At 47.2% G+C, this 16828-nt stretch overlaps 1 protein-coding gene across 4 annotated transcripts in view; it reads right to left on the bottom strand.

Annotated features, from left to right (window-relative positions):
• LOC146200646 (tubulin monoglutamylase TTLL4-like) overlaps window positions 1–16828 on the bottom strand; it is a 133786-nt gene that overhangs the window by 44588 nt on the left and 72370 nt on the right. For all 4 annotated transcript variants that reach the window (XM_084595584.1, XM_084595586.1, XM_084595583.1 and 1 more), the window contains exons 8-10: window positions 15827–15909; window positions 15527–15655; window positions 2008–2127 (exon numbers count right to left, since the gene is read on the bottom strand). In XM_084595584.1, coding sequence (XP_084451710.1) covers window positions 2008–2127; window positions 15527–15655; window positions 15827–15909 — 332 coding nt within the window. The remainder of the gene's footprint in view (window positions 1–2007; window positions 2128–15526; window positions 15656–15826; window positions 15910–16828) is intronic.

Below are 16828 nucleotides of genomic sequence, written 5' to 3'. Positions count from 1 at the left end.
CGAGTGAAAAAATAAGTCGACCCACTTCCCTTGATGTGAGAGAGAAAAATAAAACAAGAAAAAAGTCAAGAAGCGCATATATTACAATATCGACTGTATCCCTGCACAACCGGTGCTACAGTCTCACTCAAACTTCCAGATTGCGTCATTTAATTCCATCAAGCATGCTGCTTAGGCTACATTTTCTGAAAGGTTGCTCGCAAGCAGCTTATCTTGTCTGCGCGACTGCACAATCTTTTCTGAAACTCCAAACCACCACTGAGAGAGCGGCCATGTTGCAGTCTACGTTGGCAAACACAAGCTTTTTCTGGAAAGCCTCTGCAAACTACGTTCATGTGCCACTATTCTTTGCAAAAGAGGCATTATATACGACTACAGGTCAAATGAAAGAGCACGCACGAAGATAAATACGGCAAGAACTGAAAAAAAAAAAAAAAAGAAAAGAAATGCCAGCAACTGCAGCACATTGATACGGCTTTGGCTGTCCATTTAAGAGTAGGCATGCCACATGTTGCCAGACTGCACCTCAAATTCCGCTAAAGATCAATTTGTAAGACAAGGGACAACTTTCGGCTGCTTTTACAAGTAAAAACCTCGACCTATATTCCGATTTATACAACTGTCGTGCTTCAGACAACATCTTTATGCACATAAATGCATATTAAATGCCATCACTGCATCGACAGTGCTATGTCAAGGCAAAATGCAACGACATGCCACATGGTTCTACACTTTGTTTTCCAACCTGTAGCAGCTCTCAACGGCCGTCAGCGCATACACTGCGAGGGCATTTGCTGCATGCTGGCAGGTGTGTCTGTGAGGGAAAAGCAAGTTACGCTTAGAAATGTAGCAACCTTTCACTGCCAATCTATATGTACACTGGGAGTTTTTAATTTCTGAACATTTAGGATGTTCAAATTGTGAAAGTGCAGTGGGACTCCTATAGAAAGTGCTCTTCACAAACTATTAAGAATTTCAAGTATTTGCGCATGGCTGGACAAATGTGATGTCATTTGTTTTGCAGACAGCACACAGTCACAAGTGCAAAAGACAAAACTGTAGTAGTTTTGAGGCACCAACAGAAGCAAGGCATTCTAAGACACTGGTGTCTCCTTGTTCACTTCGGTCCTGTTTTTTTACACTGTTAAGTATTAATCCTCGCCTACTAGCCCAATTTTCGGTTCTTATTAACTCTAACCAGGCCTCCCCTTAGGTCGAAACAAGGGCTTGACCTCCCGCAATGGGCACTCTGCATTTGAAAAACAACGGTGGCCCTAGGGCCATGGAACGAAAAATGGTCTGTGTAATGTTAAGAGATCGGAAGCATGCAGAGTGGGTCAGAGAAATAACACGAGTTAATGACATTCTAGTGGAAATCAAGAAAAAGAAATGGGCATGGGCAGGACATGTAGTGCAAAGAGAGAATCCCGCCCCAGCGACGGTCTCCAAGAATAACGACTTGGATTCCAAGGGAAGATAAGCGTAGCAGGGGGCTGCAGAAAATTGGGTGGGTGGCTTGGTTTGGTTTGGTTTTGTGTGGTTTAACGTCCCAAAGCGACTTAGGCTATGAGAGACACCGTAGTGGAGGACTCCGGAAATTTCAACCACCTGGGGTTCTTCAACGTGCACTGACATCGCACAGCACACGGGCGCCTTGCTTTTCGCCTCCACCGAAAAGCGGCCGCCGAGGCCGGGATTCGATCCCGCATCCTTGGGAACAGTAGTCGAGCGCCGTAACCACTGCACCACCCCGGGTGATTGGGTGGGTGGATGAGGTTAAGAAATTTGCAGGGGTCAAGTGGATGCAGCTAGAACAGGGCCGAATTAATTAAAGGAACATAGGAGAAGGCCTTCGCCCTGCAGTTGGTATACTCCGGCTGATGATGATGATGATGGTGGCCCTATTACAGGATTACAGGAACAAAGCATGGAATGCAACAGACTGCCCACCACATGGAACCCCCCCCCCCCCCCCCCCAAAGCATGCACCAGCCGCAGAAGCCGTACCACTTGTGTCCCTGGCAGTCCCCACTCCCACCGGGTGTGTACGTGGCACTCTTCTTGTTGATGCTGTAGTTTGTCAGGTGCATGTAGCGGTCGCACAGGTCTTCACTCTCCTGCGAGTACCTGCAGAGGCAAGCCACCAAAGCTTACACACACGACACCCCCATCGTCCGTCAAGCCGCCAGCTATGCACACCTAGTATTTGCATACTGTGCATACTTTTTTTTCAGGAAACACTGACATCAATTCAAAGGGAAGGTCCACTATGCGATAAAAAAATGTTTAGGCAGCTTCCTTCGAGAGTCGAAATTTCACATCTCACATCCGTCCAACCATTCATCAACAAAAGCACGCTATCAGCTGCAACCATGACACCAGTTTTTCAGCAATGTGTATTTGTTTCGAAAGGCGCATGCTGCTATCACATCACAATCCAATGCTTTTGTGATGATGGACGGCACTGGCAAATCGCAGCGAGATACAGTGCAGTCCACTTATAATGCTATTGAGAAAACCTGAAAATCCATCTTTATAACCGATCATCGTTATATCTGGACTGGCAAAAAAAAAAAAAAAAAGCACACCCATGGATTTTACCAAGCATGTAGGCTTGCCTACTTACGATGAGCAAATCGGATTGAACGCTAATCCTGGTAAAGTGCGCTAAACACTTTATTACAGTATACATCAATAGCCAGAAAATAAGTTGAGCATACTTAAAGAAGTTGGAAATTCGCGCTAGCCTAAGCAGCAGCTGAACCTTGACAATCGCTGTGAGCATCGCTTCCAGTAGCGCGTATGCTGGCAGCAGTCCTTTTTGCATGCACGAAACCGATTAGCAACTGGATGAACTAAAGGACATCCCCAGCCTTGATGATCGTTAAAATCATAGAGTGCAGATGTACATATTTTTTCACGAGGCTTCCAACCTTGAAACCCTGCCAAGAATCCCGATGAATCTGCCGTTTCATGTCGTAAGCTATCGCATCGTCCGTCAATGTGGTCGCCGCCATCTTCCACAGACGCAGAATCGGTAATGGCGACGACGATCCTGCCGCAGCAGTGCCCTTTGTGTGGCTGTGATTGCGATGATGATAGAGCTCATTTCCTTCCGTTTTCGCCGCATATGTCGAGTTTTCATGTCATTGTCTTCTTAATATTTTATCTTATTGAATATTGAATCAAATTTTCTTGGTAAACACTTACCGGGTGACGATATATTTATCGTTGTATCCGATGTACCACCGATAATAGATTGTTGTATCTGGTTTATTTTTACATAGGGGCAATGGGAAAAATGATAAATCTTAAGAATTTCATCATTATAAGCAACATATCGCTATATCTGATATCGTTATAAGTGGACTGCACTGTAATGTGAATGTGCTGAACACCAAGCTTTCTAAGTGTGCACTGACAATGCAGCTGGGCACACAGCAAGACTAAAGGTAAACAAGCAGTGATCAGCATGGTGCACAGCATGGCACGTGCTGCTACGGTCCGCACTGCAGGCTGTGATGAGAATGGTGAAAAAATAAGAAACGCGCTATGAAACGCAGTTCTTTATAAAATAAATTCATGGTGACAAAAGTACGCCATGGGTTCATTATGCAGTACCGTAATAGCCTCGTAAAGGTAGCACTTCTTTTTGTGTGGTTGAGGCGAGGTGCAACCTTTACACGGAACATTTTTTGCATAAAAATTTTCAGACTACAATAAACAGCCTCAATTACAGTGTAGGCCACTTATAAATAAGTCATGGGAGTTACGAAAATCTGCACAAAGTGGTAGCACGTTATAATTAAAACATTGTGATTTCAGGCCTAAGCATGCGAAATGGGCAACCTATCTTTAAAGCATAGTTTATTGCACACACACACACAAACACACACACGGACACACAACACTGCAACTGAGCACAAACATTGTTTGCATCAAAAAAATGCATTAACAGCAGAAGAATGCGGTGATTTTTGTCTGGCGGTGTTTTGTTTAGTGCAATTCGAATAATTTCATCCTCAACAAGGCTTAAACACTAAAGCACTTTGTTGCAGTTTTTCGCGCCATACATTTTCCCTTTGCTCAGGCGTTCGAGCGCATTTTTGCAAGGCATATCTGGCCTCAGGTCTACACTGTCCTTGTCATCCGATTCACCTTAGGTTGCGAGCTCCATGCCACTGCTCACTGCTGTGACAATCACATCGTCGTGCTCACTTCCTCGCAGGCAGCCAACTCACTTCCATCAGCCCCAACCCACACCCTGAAAGTGTCTGCTGCGGAAACAAAATTGCTCAGACATGTTATGACTAACTGCTGACTAGATGCAAAACACATATGCTGAAGGTTTGACATGACACACATTAAGCTTAGAGACACTAGGCGAGCACTGTGCTACTATGATGTGCATCTCGCTGGCATCAGAGCCCAGCACTGCGGCAACGCGTTGCTTGTGTTTCCTTGCATGCAGGGATGCACCCAGCTCGCACGCACACTCTGGCTTTTGCACAGACTGCACTTTCTGGTGCGAATGCTGAGCGCACAGGAAAAGTTAGCATCACAGAGGCACTGCGTGTTTGCAGTTCCAGGCAGAGTCTAGTACGTGGGATAATGCATTCCTGGTCATAATGACGCATGCATTTATTCTCGCTTGTTCGCTCCCACCCTGAGCCAAAATTATGCATTATGCAAAATTATGGGTTGAACTTTTTCTTTTTCTCAAATTACCGGCTGCCAAGTTAGGGGCGCGGGTCGTTTACCGAGTACAGTCGAACCCGGATATATCGAACTCGAAGGGGATCGCGAAAGAGTTTGATATATCGATAATTCGATATACAGAAATCGGTTTGTAACGGCCCTTACGATGCGAAAAAATGATACCGTATTTGTCGCATAATCAACCCACTCGCATAATGAACCCACCCTCCACTTTTGCACCCAAGAATTTGAAAAAAAAAATTTAAAAAAAATGCGTTAAGGCCAGCTCGCTCACATGCATGCAAGCGACTGAGCGATCTCGGCGACGGGCGGCAGCGACAGAGCGGAAATTTTCAAACTTGTTGGAACTGCGTCCCTCTCGCCACTTGAGCCACCGCGGCAGCTCAAAATAAGGTTTTTGTGTCGCCACAGCGGCAGAAATCACAAGCATTTTTGCTTGCACGTCGATGGCGCGCGTCAGTCCGTTTTGGTCGTCTAATCCACAGCTCATTGGCAGCGTGCCAAGATGCTGCGAGCGATAAAGTCAGGGCGCGTTTATCTTTTGATAGCTCCTGCGGTGGCGCGGAGCGAACTTGGCAGAGTGCCCGTGATGGCTTGATTGCACAAGCCTGGTTCGATTTATCACGCTGCGCTTGGGGCGGGCGTCATGATCGCAGCAGCTGACCGCGTGCTTTCGCCGATTCATACATGCAAGGATAAACGATAAAAAAAGATAAAATAAACATCCCCGCAAAAAAAATAAAATAAAATAAAAACCTTGTCGCTTCTTAACGTCCGTAGCCGCCATATCTTACGCTACGCCGGGCGTACAGCACAACGATAAAAAAGGATGAAAAAAAAAAAACAGAGCTGCCGCTTCTTAACATCCGCAGGCGCCATAGCCACGTCCGCCGCCGCGCCGCCGCACGCAGAGGGTTCGCAACACACGCTGGAGAAAGCGTCAGACGTCTCTCTGAAAACGGGCTGAGCTGGCTTGGCGCATGCGTTGCACGTGCTGAAGGAGAGAGATAGCTCGGCAAAAGAGTGGGCACACCCACACACATGGCTTGCAAACATCATGTGTTGGCGCGCGGGAAACGACAACTGCAGATGCGCGGGCCTTTGGGGAATGGGCGCGGCGCTGCCCAGACCAGCCGTAGCCGAACTGTCCCCTCTCATTCCTTCCGCGCGTGGCTTGAAAACGTCACGCGGCAAACGGCCAAGGGTGATGCGATCGTCTTTGGGGAAGGCACACTTTCCAGTGCGTGGTGCAGAGTTCGATATATCGAACGACCGATGCAATTGAGTTCGATATATGACGCGGCTTTCCTATACTTTTACATGGGATTTTCAAGGGGATATTTCGCGAGTCCGATATAACCAAAATTCGATATATCCGGGTTCGATATAACCGGGTTCGACTGTATATACAGAAAATATAGTTGCGACTTGTCCCACCTTTAGTTTCTCGAGCCCCAGAAGGCTAAACACAAACTGGGCCCCTTTGCTTGCTGTCACACTGCCTGTCACTTAGATGATAAGAGGTACTGTCAATCATTGCCCGCTCTCCCATGCAAAACAAAAGAGCAAGGAGACACTGACTTGTGCATTTTCTTCAAGCATTTCTGAAATGGGTGACCCTAAGAATGAGGCCTCCACTCCTGGGCGCCCACTGCAGTAACAGTATGCGGCTGGTTCTGCCAAACCTGAGTGCTGAGTCATATGCAACCTAGGCAAAAGAGCAGCGCCAACAGTGATGTCAGCATGGCACCAAAAGTGCAGGCAGCTTTCTTGATTAACGGTACACAACATTCACGTTTATTTTCCCACACCACATGGCAGTGGCGAAACTGCTACTAGAGCCATCTGGTAGGGGAAACGGGTAAAATAAAGTGATTTTTTAGCCTGAAGCAAACTTCATTTCATGGTCGCAAGCAGCTGCAAGCCCCTTTTTTTTTTAGTCTACAAACATCCCCTCACCTGTTACAAGCTACACAATCAACTATTGCTAGCCCAGTTTCCAGTAATCCTCTCTAACAAGAACCACAACCTGCCCAGTGGTGGAACTGGCTTCTTGTAGCAGCTTTTGTGGCAGAAGAAATCGCAGTTTGTAGCAAAAATTTCAAGTTTTGTAGCAAGAAAAATGAGATTTTGTAGCAAATATTTGAGCTTTTGTAGCAGTAAAAAAATATTTTGTAACAAAATCTCAAATCTCGAGACGCTTAAATAAAGGAGGCTTGTTTTATTTCTAGAAACCAATTGCTCAGATATTTATAACGACCATAGCCATGCAAAAACAAACTTCAAGCTCAAATGCAGTCTGAAGTGCTGTTCTTAAGCAAACAGATGGTTTTGCTAAAACCAAAGCCGTTTTTATTCAGAGGGAAGGCATAATGAAATATGCAACTACACTGTAAACACTGTAGTCTAGGAAAAAGGTAGCTAGTGGTCTTAATATAAAAGCTCTGTAGAAATTCAGAAATGCCGCTCCTTAAAACTGCAACTTTGAGGCATAGTTTCTTCTTTTGCCTTGGTAACTCCAGCTTGGACAGTGTCGCTGCGAGCCTCTCTTATCCATTCTTCAGAAAGGCTTGTCCACTTTCAACGTCTGCAAAATGCTTACACTTGACGCCTTTTGAGAAAAGCAGCTCAGCATTGGTGCTAACATTCCTGGCCAGCCTGATCACTTCCTGTACCTTTTCCCGATTCCGACCTCTTTTCTGGGTGTCCCTGTGTTGTACATCAAGGTAACGTCATTGCACCTTTTTCCTTCAAGACCCGTGCTGATGGAAGGGAAACGGGAAGAATATTTTTGCAGGACCTGGGTGGAGAATTTTTTTTTCCCTTCGAGAGCGGTGCGTTGCTGGCGCTGCTCAGTCAAATGGCAAGATGTACGGGGATGTAGAGTGAGCGCCGATTCCGTGCGTTCATTATCTTTGCTTTCGTTCTTTTTCTTCCAGTGGTTCGGCGGGTAGCTGGTTAATCAAAGCGACGCAGGGACTCGGAGTCGTGAGTCTGCTTCTCCGCAGCGCACTGCAGGGATTGTGAGTATGCTTTACTCATTGTAATGAAAACGTTCAAGAGTACTTACTGACCGTATGCAGGGCTGCAAATATATTGAGTACCTGCGTATGAGTTAAGTGGGGCTGCAAATATGCTGAGTACTTGCATATGAGTTAAGCTGTGAAATTATACAAGTTCCACATAAGAGGTTGAATTTAAGGTACAAAAGCGGCCAACAGAGTCCAGTGCGCACGCACAGAAGCAGTAAAAATCCTTAAGCCTGTTTCACATGCAAGCGAAAACACTAGCGATTTCTGCCGCGGCGGCGCAAAAACCTGCTTGCAGCGGCGGGGGCATCTTCTGCGGCGCGAGCGGCGAGGTTCGGGAAAGTTGAAATCCCATCGCCGCGAACGAGCGGCAGCACCGCTTGTCAACCAATGAGACAGCCGCGCATTGCCACGTGACCAGTGCGAAACTTGCGCGGGAAACCCTGGAAATGAGGCTGTGTTTATTTCCTCGCGTGCTGGTGGTGGTGCTGAAAAAATGTATATAAACAATAAAAAGTAATCATGATTTAATTCTTAAAATGCAAGATTTGCATTTTTTATACAAATGTTTAGAAGAAATGACTTGTTCGTTCTTGCAGGCCACCGAAACCGACTGCGAGCGTACGTTGTTTACTAGCAACGTTGGTTTTCGCAGCGATGAAAATCGCGCTGACGCGACGAGTGTGAAATGAAGCCTCGTGAAAAGTTTCGCAGCGCCGCGCCGCTGTTCGCTCAATCGCTTGCATGTGAACCGCGCTTTACTGCTCTCTCTGATTCTACTCAGGCCATCGCAGCCCATAACTCACTGGTACGAAAAAAAAAAAAGGAAGCAAAGGTGCTTTGCTGAGGGCAGTTCCAAACCATCACTCGTTTGAAACCGCGCCGCCTGCATTGGCCAGCCTGCTCGCACATCCTTCGCACACACACACGCACACACAAATTAAACGAGTGCCCAGGGCAGCTCGAAACCATCACGCGTTTGAATGTGCTTCAAACCTTCGACAGCCAGCCTCTCCTTTCACCCTTCCCACACATTGGACTTGAGAGATATCTTGCAGCCCCCTCTCACTCCCTCCCAGTAGATAAAAAAAGAAACCCCAGCAGGAGACGCAGGAGTGACGTAGACAAACGTCAATTTTGTGTCATGTGATTGTCTGCCCAAGCCCTGCAAAAATATTCTTCCACCTTGCACAGTGTTGCCAGCAGATGTCAGTTTTGGTTTCGCGACAGTTTGGTTTTGCTGTCAGCAGAATTATTCAGCTACTTTTGGCACAGGCGTGGCGCAGAAGTAGGCAAAAAATCTATTTTGTAGCAGCATGTAGCAGAATATCTGATTTGGAGCAATTTGGCCACATAGAGGGTTTACAAAAGTAAGTTTGGCAACCATGAACGGCACGCTGATCCCGTGCTGGCGGCCATATTTTGATCGCTTCATCAGTCAGCTCTGTGTCCGTCCATCAGTGCCCGCAGTTCTCTCTGCGCTTGTGATAATGTAACTTAGTGTGCTGTGCTTGGACTGACCTTTCGATGTAAAGAGAAGACACTACCTGGTCGAAGGACCTCTCCTCTGTCCCTGGTGGTTTCTGTCAGCGACGCCTAGATGCACATTTTGACAGCCGAAGTGTGGCGGGGCCCACCGGACGGACTGCTGTGTGCAGTTACAAACTGCTCTGCGAGTCGTACATGGACCCCTCGTTGATCCGCGTAGCCTTATCCCTATCCAGATACAGTATCCAAAGTTCTGTGACGTGGAGAATTTTTTTTTTATCCGTGTGCCTTTGCTATTTGCTTGTAAGCCTATGAGAGACGATCGTGAGTTTGTTTGCTTGGTTAGCGCATCGCCGTTGCTTCGGAGAAGAAAGTGAAACTTATCAGTAGATACCTGGTGGCTTTCCGGGTCAGTTTTACGCTTTTTGACTGTCCGTGCTAAACTCTGATGAACAGACGTTGTCTTGTGTAATTAATTAATTGAAATAATTGAAGAAGGTGTTCAAAAGTGTCAAATGGCTCAGAATAAAAAGGCAATGTTTGCTGATGATGAGTATTAGTGTATAAAATTGTATAATAATAAATAAAATAACAAATAAAGAAAATAAATGATATATAAAACGAATAAAATAAACTAATTACAGTCGAGTCCACTTATAACAATATTCAAGTGCCACAAAATTTCCACTGTTATAACCGATAACTGTTATAAACGGTTTGCATGAAAAAAAGGATAACAACAGCAGAGAGGGGTCACAGACGGCAAGTGACATGCAAGCTCCGCCAAGACGTCGTTTTGAAGGCCCCGAAAGGGGTCTTGTAAAAAATACGAGAAGGTTGCCGCGACTGCCCCTCAGCTTGAGAAATCCCGAAGTAACGCTGGGGTGAAGAGAGATAGAGAGAGAAAAAGACGAAACTTTTATTTAAAAGCAGAGGAGATTGGAGCACGCAGGCCCCTAGGGTGAAATCGCCGCAAGCATCTCACCACGTACATCTCACTGGCTTGCACGAGAAAACCCCATGTCCGTTAACCTTGCTTGCCTCACGCGAAGCGTGTCGACATCCTTCTCCATGGCATCTAGGTACACCACGTAGTGCAGCGGAAGGTCCCTCGCGAAAACAAAGCCCCAGAGGGACTGAATCAACTGCAGGGCCTCTTGCGAGAACAACGTTGAGGCAGCCTGCCCTACCGCGTCATCATCGCTGTCGTCGCCGTCACTTCCGTCGTTAGGCGCCTTGTCGAACGCGTTTGCACCCACTGTCAAGCGAGGACTTTTCTTTGTCGAACTTCTCAGAGGAGCGGATGATAGTCGACACCATCCGTTGTGATAGTGCGTACTCCTTCTCGATATTGCACTTGTCTCCAAATCGATAGCCGTGCCGTGCGCTTTCTTTTCATCAGCAATGTCTGATAATCAGCGGATGGATCAGCCATCTTACGTTTCGGCGGCGATTCAAACGAGATGAAGAAACCGCGTGGCCAGGAATGACTTCGACGCAATCAACTTGCACAAACAACCAAATCCGTTTGCAGAACTGTGCAAAATGAGGGACGAGCGGGTGAGTGAGCAGATCAGCGGATCAGCGCTGCCGGCGCGTTGGCGAAGTCCATTTGTGTTTCGGAGGGTGGCGCAGCGCAGAGCTATGGGCGCAGTCCATTTGTGTTCCGAGGGGTGGAAGGGCAGCGGTAGAAAGGCACGCGGGCTTACAGTGCGGAGAAGGCCAGAAAACAGGTTCTATTGTATGAGCGCGTGACGGGGAGGGTGCAGCAGCTGGAATTTTTTTTTTTTTTCTTTTCAAGGATTTCGCATTCAAATATCTTTTGACACGATAACCCAGGAGCGAGAATTCATTGTTATAACCGATAATGTGGCAAGGGGGCATTGTAGTAAGCGGGTTATTTTACCATTGAAAACATACAAAAGTGCACGGTGCAACAGGTTTTCATTGTTGTAACAGATATATTGTTAAAACCGGTATCGTTATAAGTGGACTCGACTGTAAATTAAAAACTAAAAATTTGAAACGTGAAGAAAGAAAAATTGTCCGTGTGTGTGCGTTTGAGTGGTGCGCATGTGTGTGTGCATGCGTGCATGCGTGCGTGCGGAGAGAGGCGCTACACGTCACATCCTTAACAACGGAGCTTTAGTGTCACCCTAAATTTGTTTACAACAATAGGATATAAACCTGACTTTATGAACACAACCGGTTGCACCGATCACAAACACTGCGCAGTAATGTGAGTTGACTTTTCAAATTTTTTTTCCTTTCCGCCAAGTTAATCTTTACCAAACCTTCCCATGGCTTCAGATGTCTACTACAGTCGAACCTCGATATATCGAACAGCGCGGTGATTGCAAAATAGTTCGATATAGCCGGAATTCGATATACAAAATCATGTAGAAAACACGTCAAAAACTAGTACAAATCAATCAATGAACCAATCGTGGCACAGTGGCGCAATAAATACTCACTTGGAGTTTCAAACAAAGTATTTATTCCTTTGGCTTAAAGTACTGTAGCAGCGTAGTAGCTTGCTTCAAATTGGCAACCGCGTGCTTAACCACGGCGTCCTCAACGTAGTCTAAACGGTCCACAAGCGATAGTCCAGCGCCTTCTATTGCGCCGCAGCAGCGGCGTGCAAGGTCCAAAGCAGCTACAGCCTCAGTTGCAGTCGGGAGCGGGGCAGCGCTTACGGGATCAACCTCGGCAGCGTCTTCGTTTGGCCGCTTAGCAGTAACTTCCGCCGCAATCTCTACATCTGTCAACTCCGCCACTGTTCCGGTGCTGTCATCACCGCCAACGAAGTCATCAATGCACATGCTGTGTGGCTCAGCACCGACAAAGCGCTCCAACTGGCTCCAGGTTTCTTCGAGCTGGCATTCTTCCTCTGTGCCGTCGTCCAACGCTGATTCTTCAGTTGCTTGCTCGGCAGCTTCTTCAATGCGGCTTATAAAACCCGCATGCCGAAAGCAGTGAACTACTGTCGACTGCTTGACGCTGTCCCACGAGGCTTTCAGCATTAGAATGGCACCCAAAAGGTCTATCTTTAGCTCTTGGCACATCCACAGCTTGAGAAGCAAAATGTCGATCAGCCGACGTTTATAAATGGATTTGAAAGCGCGAATAATGCCCTGGTCCAATGGTTGCAGCTTCGACGTCGTGTTCGGCGGCAAAAACTTAATTTCAATGTTGCTCAGCTGGACATCAGTGTGGTGTGCTGTGCAATTGTAAACGATGAGGCAAACCGTCCGGCCTTGACGCGCCAGCTCCGAGTCCCATGCCTTCAACCATTTTTGGAATATCTCCCGAGTCATCCACGATTTCTTGTTCCATGCGTATGTCACCGGAACACTGGGGCAGCTGCGCATGCATCTCGGGGTTTGGAACTTGCCTATGACAAGTGGCCGCAGCTTCGTGCTGCCGTCAATATTCGCAGCCAACAGAACTGTAATACGAGCCTTGCCTTGCTTGCCGCCGTGGCACTTGTCTCCGCGCGTGTCGAGCGTTTGTCGCGGAAGCATTTGCCAGAACAGGCCCGTCTCGTCAGCATTGAATATCTGATTGGGCTCATACTTGACGAGAATCTTAGGCCACTCTTCTTCAAGCCACTTCTTGATCTCCCCTTCATTGGCGTCCTCACTGCCCCCCCGAGACTGTCTTCCCGACAATGTTAAAGCGGGCCTTAAAACGTTGCAGCCAACCGCTGCTGGCATTGAAGTTCTCGGCACCGAGAATGAACGCAAAGTTCTTAGCCTTCTGTTGTATCATCGGTCCCGATACAGGAATATTCCGGGCCCTTGCGTCGATGAACCATTTGTGCAGCGCCTTCTCAACGTCTTCAAAGGCAGCTTTGCGCACCCGCTGCGCGCCTGATTGCTGGTTTTGTTCCGCCTTGGCCTTTATGTCACTCTTGTTTTTCAGCAGAGTGCTCAAAGTGCTCCTCGGTATGCTGAAAGCTTCGGCGATGCTTGACTTTTTTTCACCACTTTCAACGCGGCGGATCACTTCCAATTTCGCAGTAAATGTCAGGGTCGTCCGCTTCTTCGCGTTTGCAGCCATCCCAACACCGACCACGCCGTGACAGGCCTAGGCCACCTAAGCTGCCTAGGCCACACACGATAACAACGACTGGCGCAGCACAAGTGGCGGCGCCGAGACACGGTTAGTCGTTGACAAACTAAATCAGGCTAGCCACCCTAGCCCGGCCAAGCCGCCGCGTGCATACGCCGATACGTTCAAATGGCGCCCTCGGCGCGACCGATGTACGATGCAGCGATCGTGCGCAGCAGTCGGGAACGCCCATCGCGCCGCCGCTATCTTCGAGGGCGTTGAGGGAAAGCTCGCCTCCTGTCAACAGAGTGCGCATGGTTTGGGCTGGCGGAGTTTGATTTATCCATTTGGCAACAGACGCCGTTCGAAATAAAAAATAAAAAATGCATGCGATTTTCCGCGTGATATAGAAAGTGTTCGATATAATCAATAATTCGATATATCCGTGTTCGATATATCGAGGTTCGACTGTATCTGACAGAAGAAAAAAAGAAATCGGCATATTTATAAAAGCAACTGAATTTCAGGTGGCTGTCAATTAGCAAACCATCGAACAACTCGATAAAACACACAAAAGAGAAGCGCAAGCCTCGTTGTTTTCGCGGCCGCACTGGCAGGTATTTATAGGCACAGAATACAAACCTGAGCTGCGCGCTCTGGACACGCACCGGATTTCGCACGCATCATCAAGCGATAACATTTTTCGAAACGGGCTGGAAGTGAGCACATAACGGCACAAGTGTAATGTCAACTTTTCCTGCTTTACAAGACGCCGCGGGTTTTGCAGGCGCTTTTGCAGTGTGAAACACGCACCTCGGGCGCCCTAGACAATCGTTTTGCTCTCTGCACCAAGCACTCATTTCGTACAACGGTGAAAAGTAGCTTCGGTAATCATGCCCTTGTCATAAGTCAAGTGCAGAATGGTGAATGCAATCTACGTACAAAAGATTTCAAACGAACCTATCTGCACTATACGTTCGTTATAGATTGCTCCTTTTCCCATGTCCTCCATCGCAGTATAAGCTTATCCTTCAAATTCACAAGGCACCATAGCACGCACAACAACTTTGATGGTTTAGGTGATATTACGTTCTGTGAGCTAGTTCCCAGCCAGAGGGACGTGCAGTAATGCTCGACATGATGGAAGCGACACCTGCAAAGCTGATTAGGATTTTGAAACAAGCAGTCGCATACACGCGTATACCTTGATTCCATGCGCGTCTACGCCGGCACGCTTGCTGTAGAAAGGGCACGCAGCAACATGCTGGCATTCCGAATAGAGCTTGGTGATAGCAGCGACTAGTGAGATGTTAAAAAGTGAAACAATCGCTTGTGAGCATTCCAACGCAGCTTGCGGTGCATGCACGGCTTCCACGAAGGCGCATGTTGGCAGCACTCTGTGGGAGGCGCGAGCGGACGGATCAAAGCATGGCCGCCGCGCGCACAGTTTGCGTTTCTTTCACTAGATGGCGCTAACTTTTATAAAGCCTCTATTGGCGCAGCAGTTCCGCCACTGTTGCCTAATTGCACTAACAAACCAGTCAGTGGATACCACGCGTGTTTTAAATAGGACACATGTAAATGGCCAATACGTCTCTCCTTTCGAATGTTACAGAATCATTAAAGAAATCTGAGGGGGACACTTAAACTCCACCTCTGCGGCTATAACGCAAAAGCAATAATGGCCCTGATCGGTGGCTCCCTTTGTAAATCCTCGTTTGTGTAGATGCACTCTGCTGTTCGCTAAACCAGCGATTTTTGAACTTCTATTGTCTCATAACTGCTCATAAACATTCAGTCGTAAGCTACCATATGTGAAACAGTCCCGTACTCAGCATCAAAGCCCTGCTATAACCAAGCAGTACAAACATGCCTAGCATTGATGCCGGTCTAACTGTAACAGGTCTGACTTCCAGCTCAAAAGAGAGCTACCAGAGTTGGCCGCTCTTGCCAAAGGAGCCATGCCACGTGGTCTCGTGGCGTCGCACAACCCGACAAGCAGTCAGTGCCCAGCCACACCACCTGCCGAATACCACCCACCACAGGCGCATTCATAAAACCTCGCTCGCATTGCCAACACCCATAACACTGCGTTTCCTAGAGAGCACAGCCTTTAAATTCTCAAGCTGATCCTCCACCATGCTTGTTCCACATGCACGGAACGGCCCAGCCAGCAATTGGGTGATGCCCAGGGAGCACTTACGAGAAACGACTGCAGAAGCCCCTTCAAAACTTACTTGTTGGAGGCAAAGCGGACCAGACCGTCGGGGAACAGGTAGACCTTGAGGGGGTCGAAGCTGGTGGCTAATGCGTAGAGACGCAGGTCAAACTTGGTCCCATTTATGAGGTAAGGGGTCCGGACGTACCTGCACCACAATGTTTCGGCTTAAAGGGTTTGATCTCACAAAGCGACTAGGCTATGAAGAACGTGGTAATTTTCAGCCACCTTGGGTTCTTTAATGCGCAACGACACTGCGTAACACACAGGGGTGCTCTGCTCTTTGCAAGAACAGTATTAGGCTTGCATATGGACCCACCTCTGGACCACCAGTGGCTGCTTCTTGGGTATCTGGTCCCAGCGGTGGACCACGTGCACACCCGCTCCCCTGGCCGAGGCAGGCTGCAGGACACAAGGTCAGAGTTACACAACAAAGACACTTCTGTCAATTAATGCACTGAAAAACCAGCTCTGTACTCAAACCACCATTTTGCAGCACCAAATAAATAAGAGATTTCAATTCCATTTCCCCCACACAGGGTAGGCAGGCTTTCCTCCCGAGTAGTCTCATTTTCCTCTCAACATTCTTCCACATGCATCTGAAGTCATGTTTGCAAAGAATTCCTATGACAGATGCCTGAAACTCGCAAGTTCAGCATGTGCCACTTGGCACCACAAAAGCTTAGGGAATGGCGTATTCGCAAGAACATTGCTGTGTGTGTAATTCTGATATATATAGCATGAGCCATGCGTGAAAGTATAGAGCAGACCAATTCATCCGGCCTATCAGCAGCATATAAGGTAGCTTTGGACAATGGACGGATAGTATTTTCCTCGTAATGGTGTCCATTCCCAGCAGGATGCATGAGACACCATGCATAAAAAACTGCAGTTAATTTGCACGTTAGTAGCCTACACTGTGAGAAATTAGAATTCTGCGCTGGCAGTTGCTCCCTCAGAATCTCAGCAGCATGCACACACTATGAAGCCCATAATTACATGGCCATGTATATTTTTGCGCAAGCCATTTAGATCACACGTATGTGCACTGAACAGCATTTTAGTTTTAGTGTTTGTTTTAATTCCTGGATTTCAATAAACCTTGTTTATATGTTTTTAAAATATTTAAGAAAAACCTTTCATTTGGGAAAACGTATATGACAAATTTAAGTACTGAATGAGGCACAAAGGCAATTAAAATTGAGACTTTCACTGCATAAAAAGAGTAGATTAGCGTTTATAGATATCCAGTATACAAAGCTCCTTTTTTAGCTCTCGCAGAATTCAGTCCATATTTGCAATGTCCTCAGAGGGGAAGAGA

Source organism: Amblyomma maculatum, chromosome 2 (genome assembly GCF_055883805.1).
Source record: "Amblyomma maculatum isolate TAMU_Amacu chromosome 2, ASM5588380v1, whole genome shotgun sequence".
NCBI classification, from domain to species: Eukaryota; Metazoa; Arthropoda; class Arachnida; order Ixodida; family Ixodidae; genus Amblyomma; species Amblyomma maculatum.
This window is presented reverse-complemented; position numbering and strand designations above follow the sequence as displayed.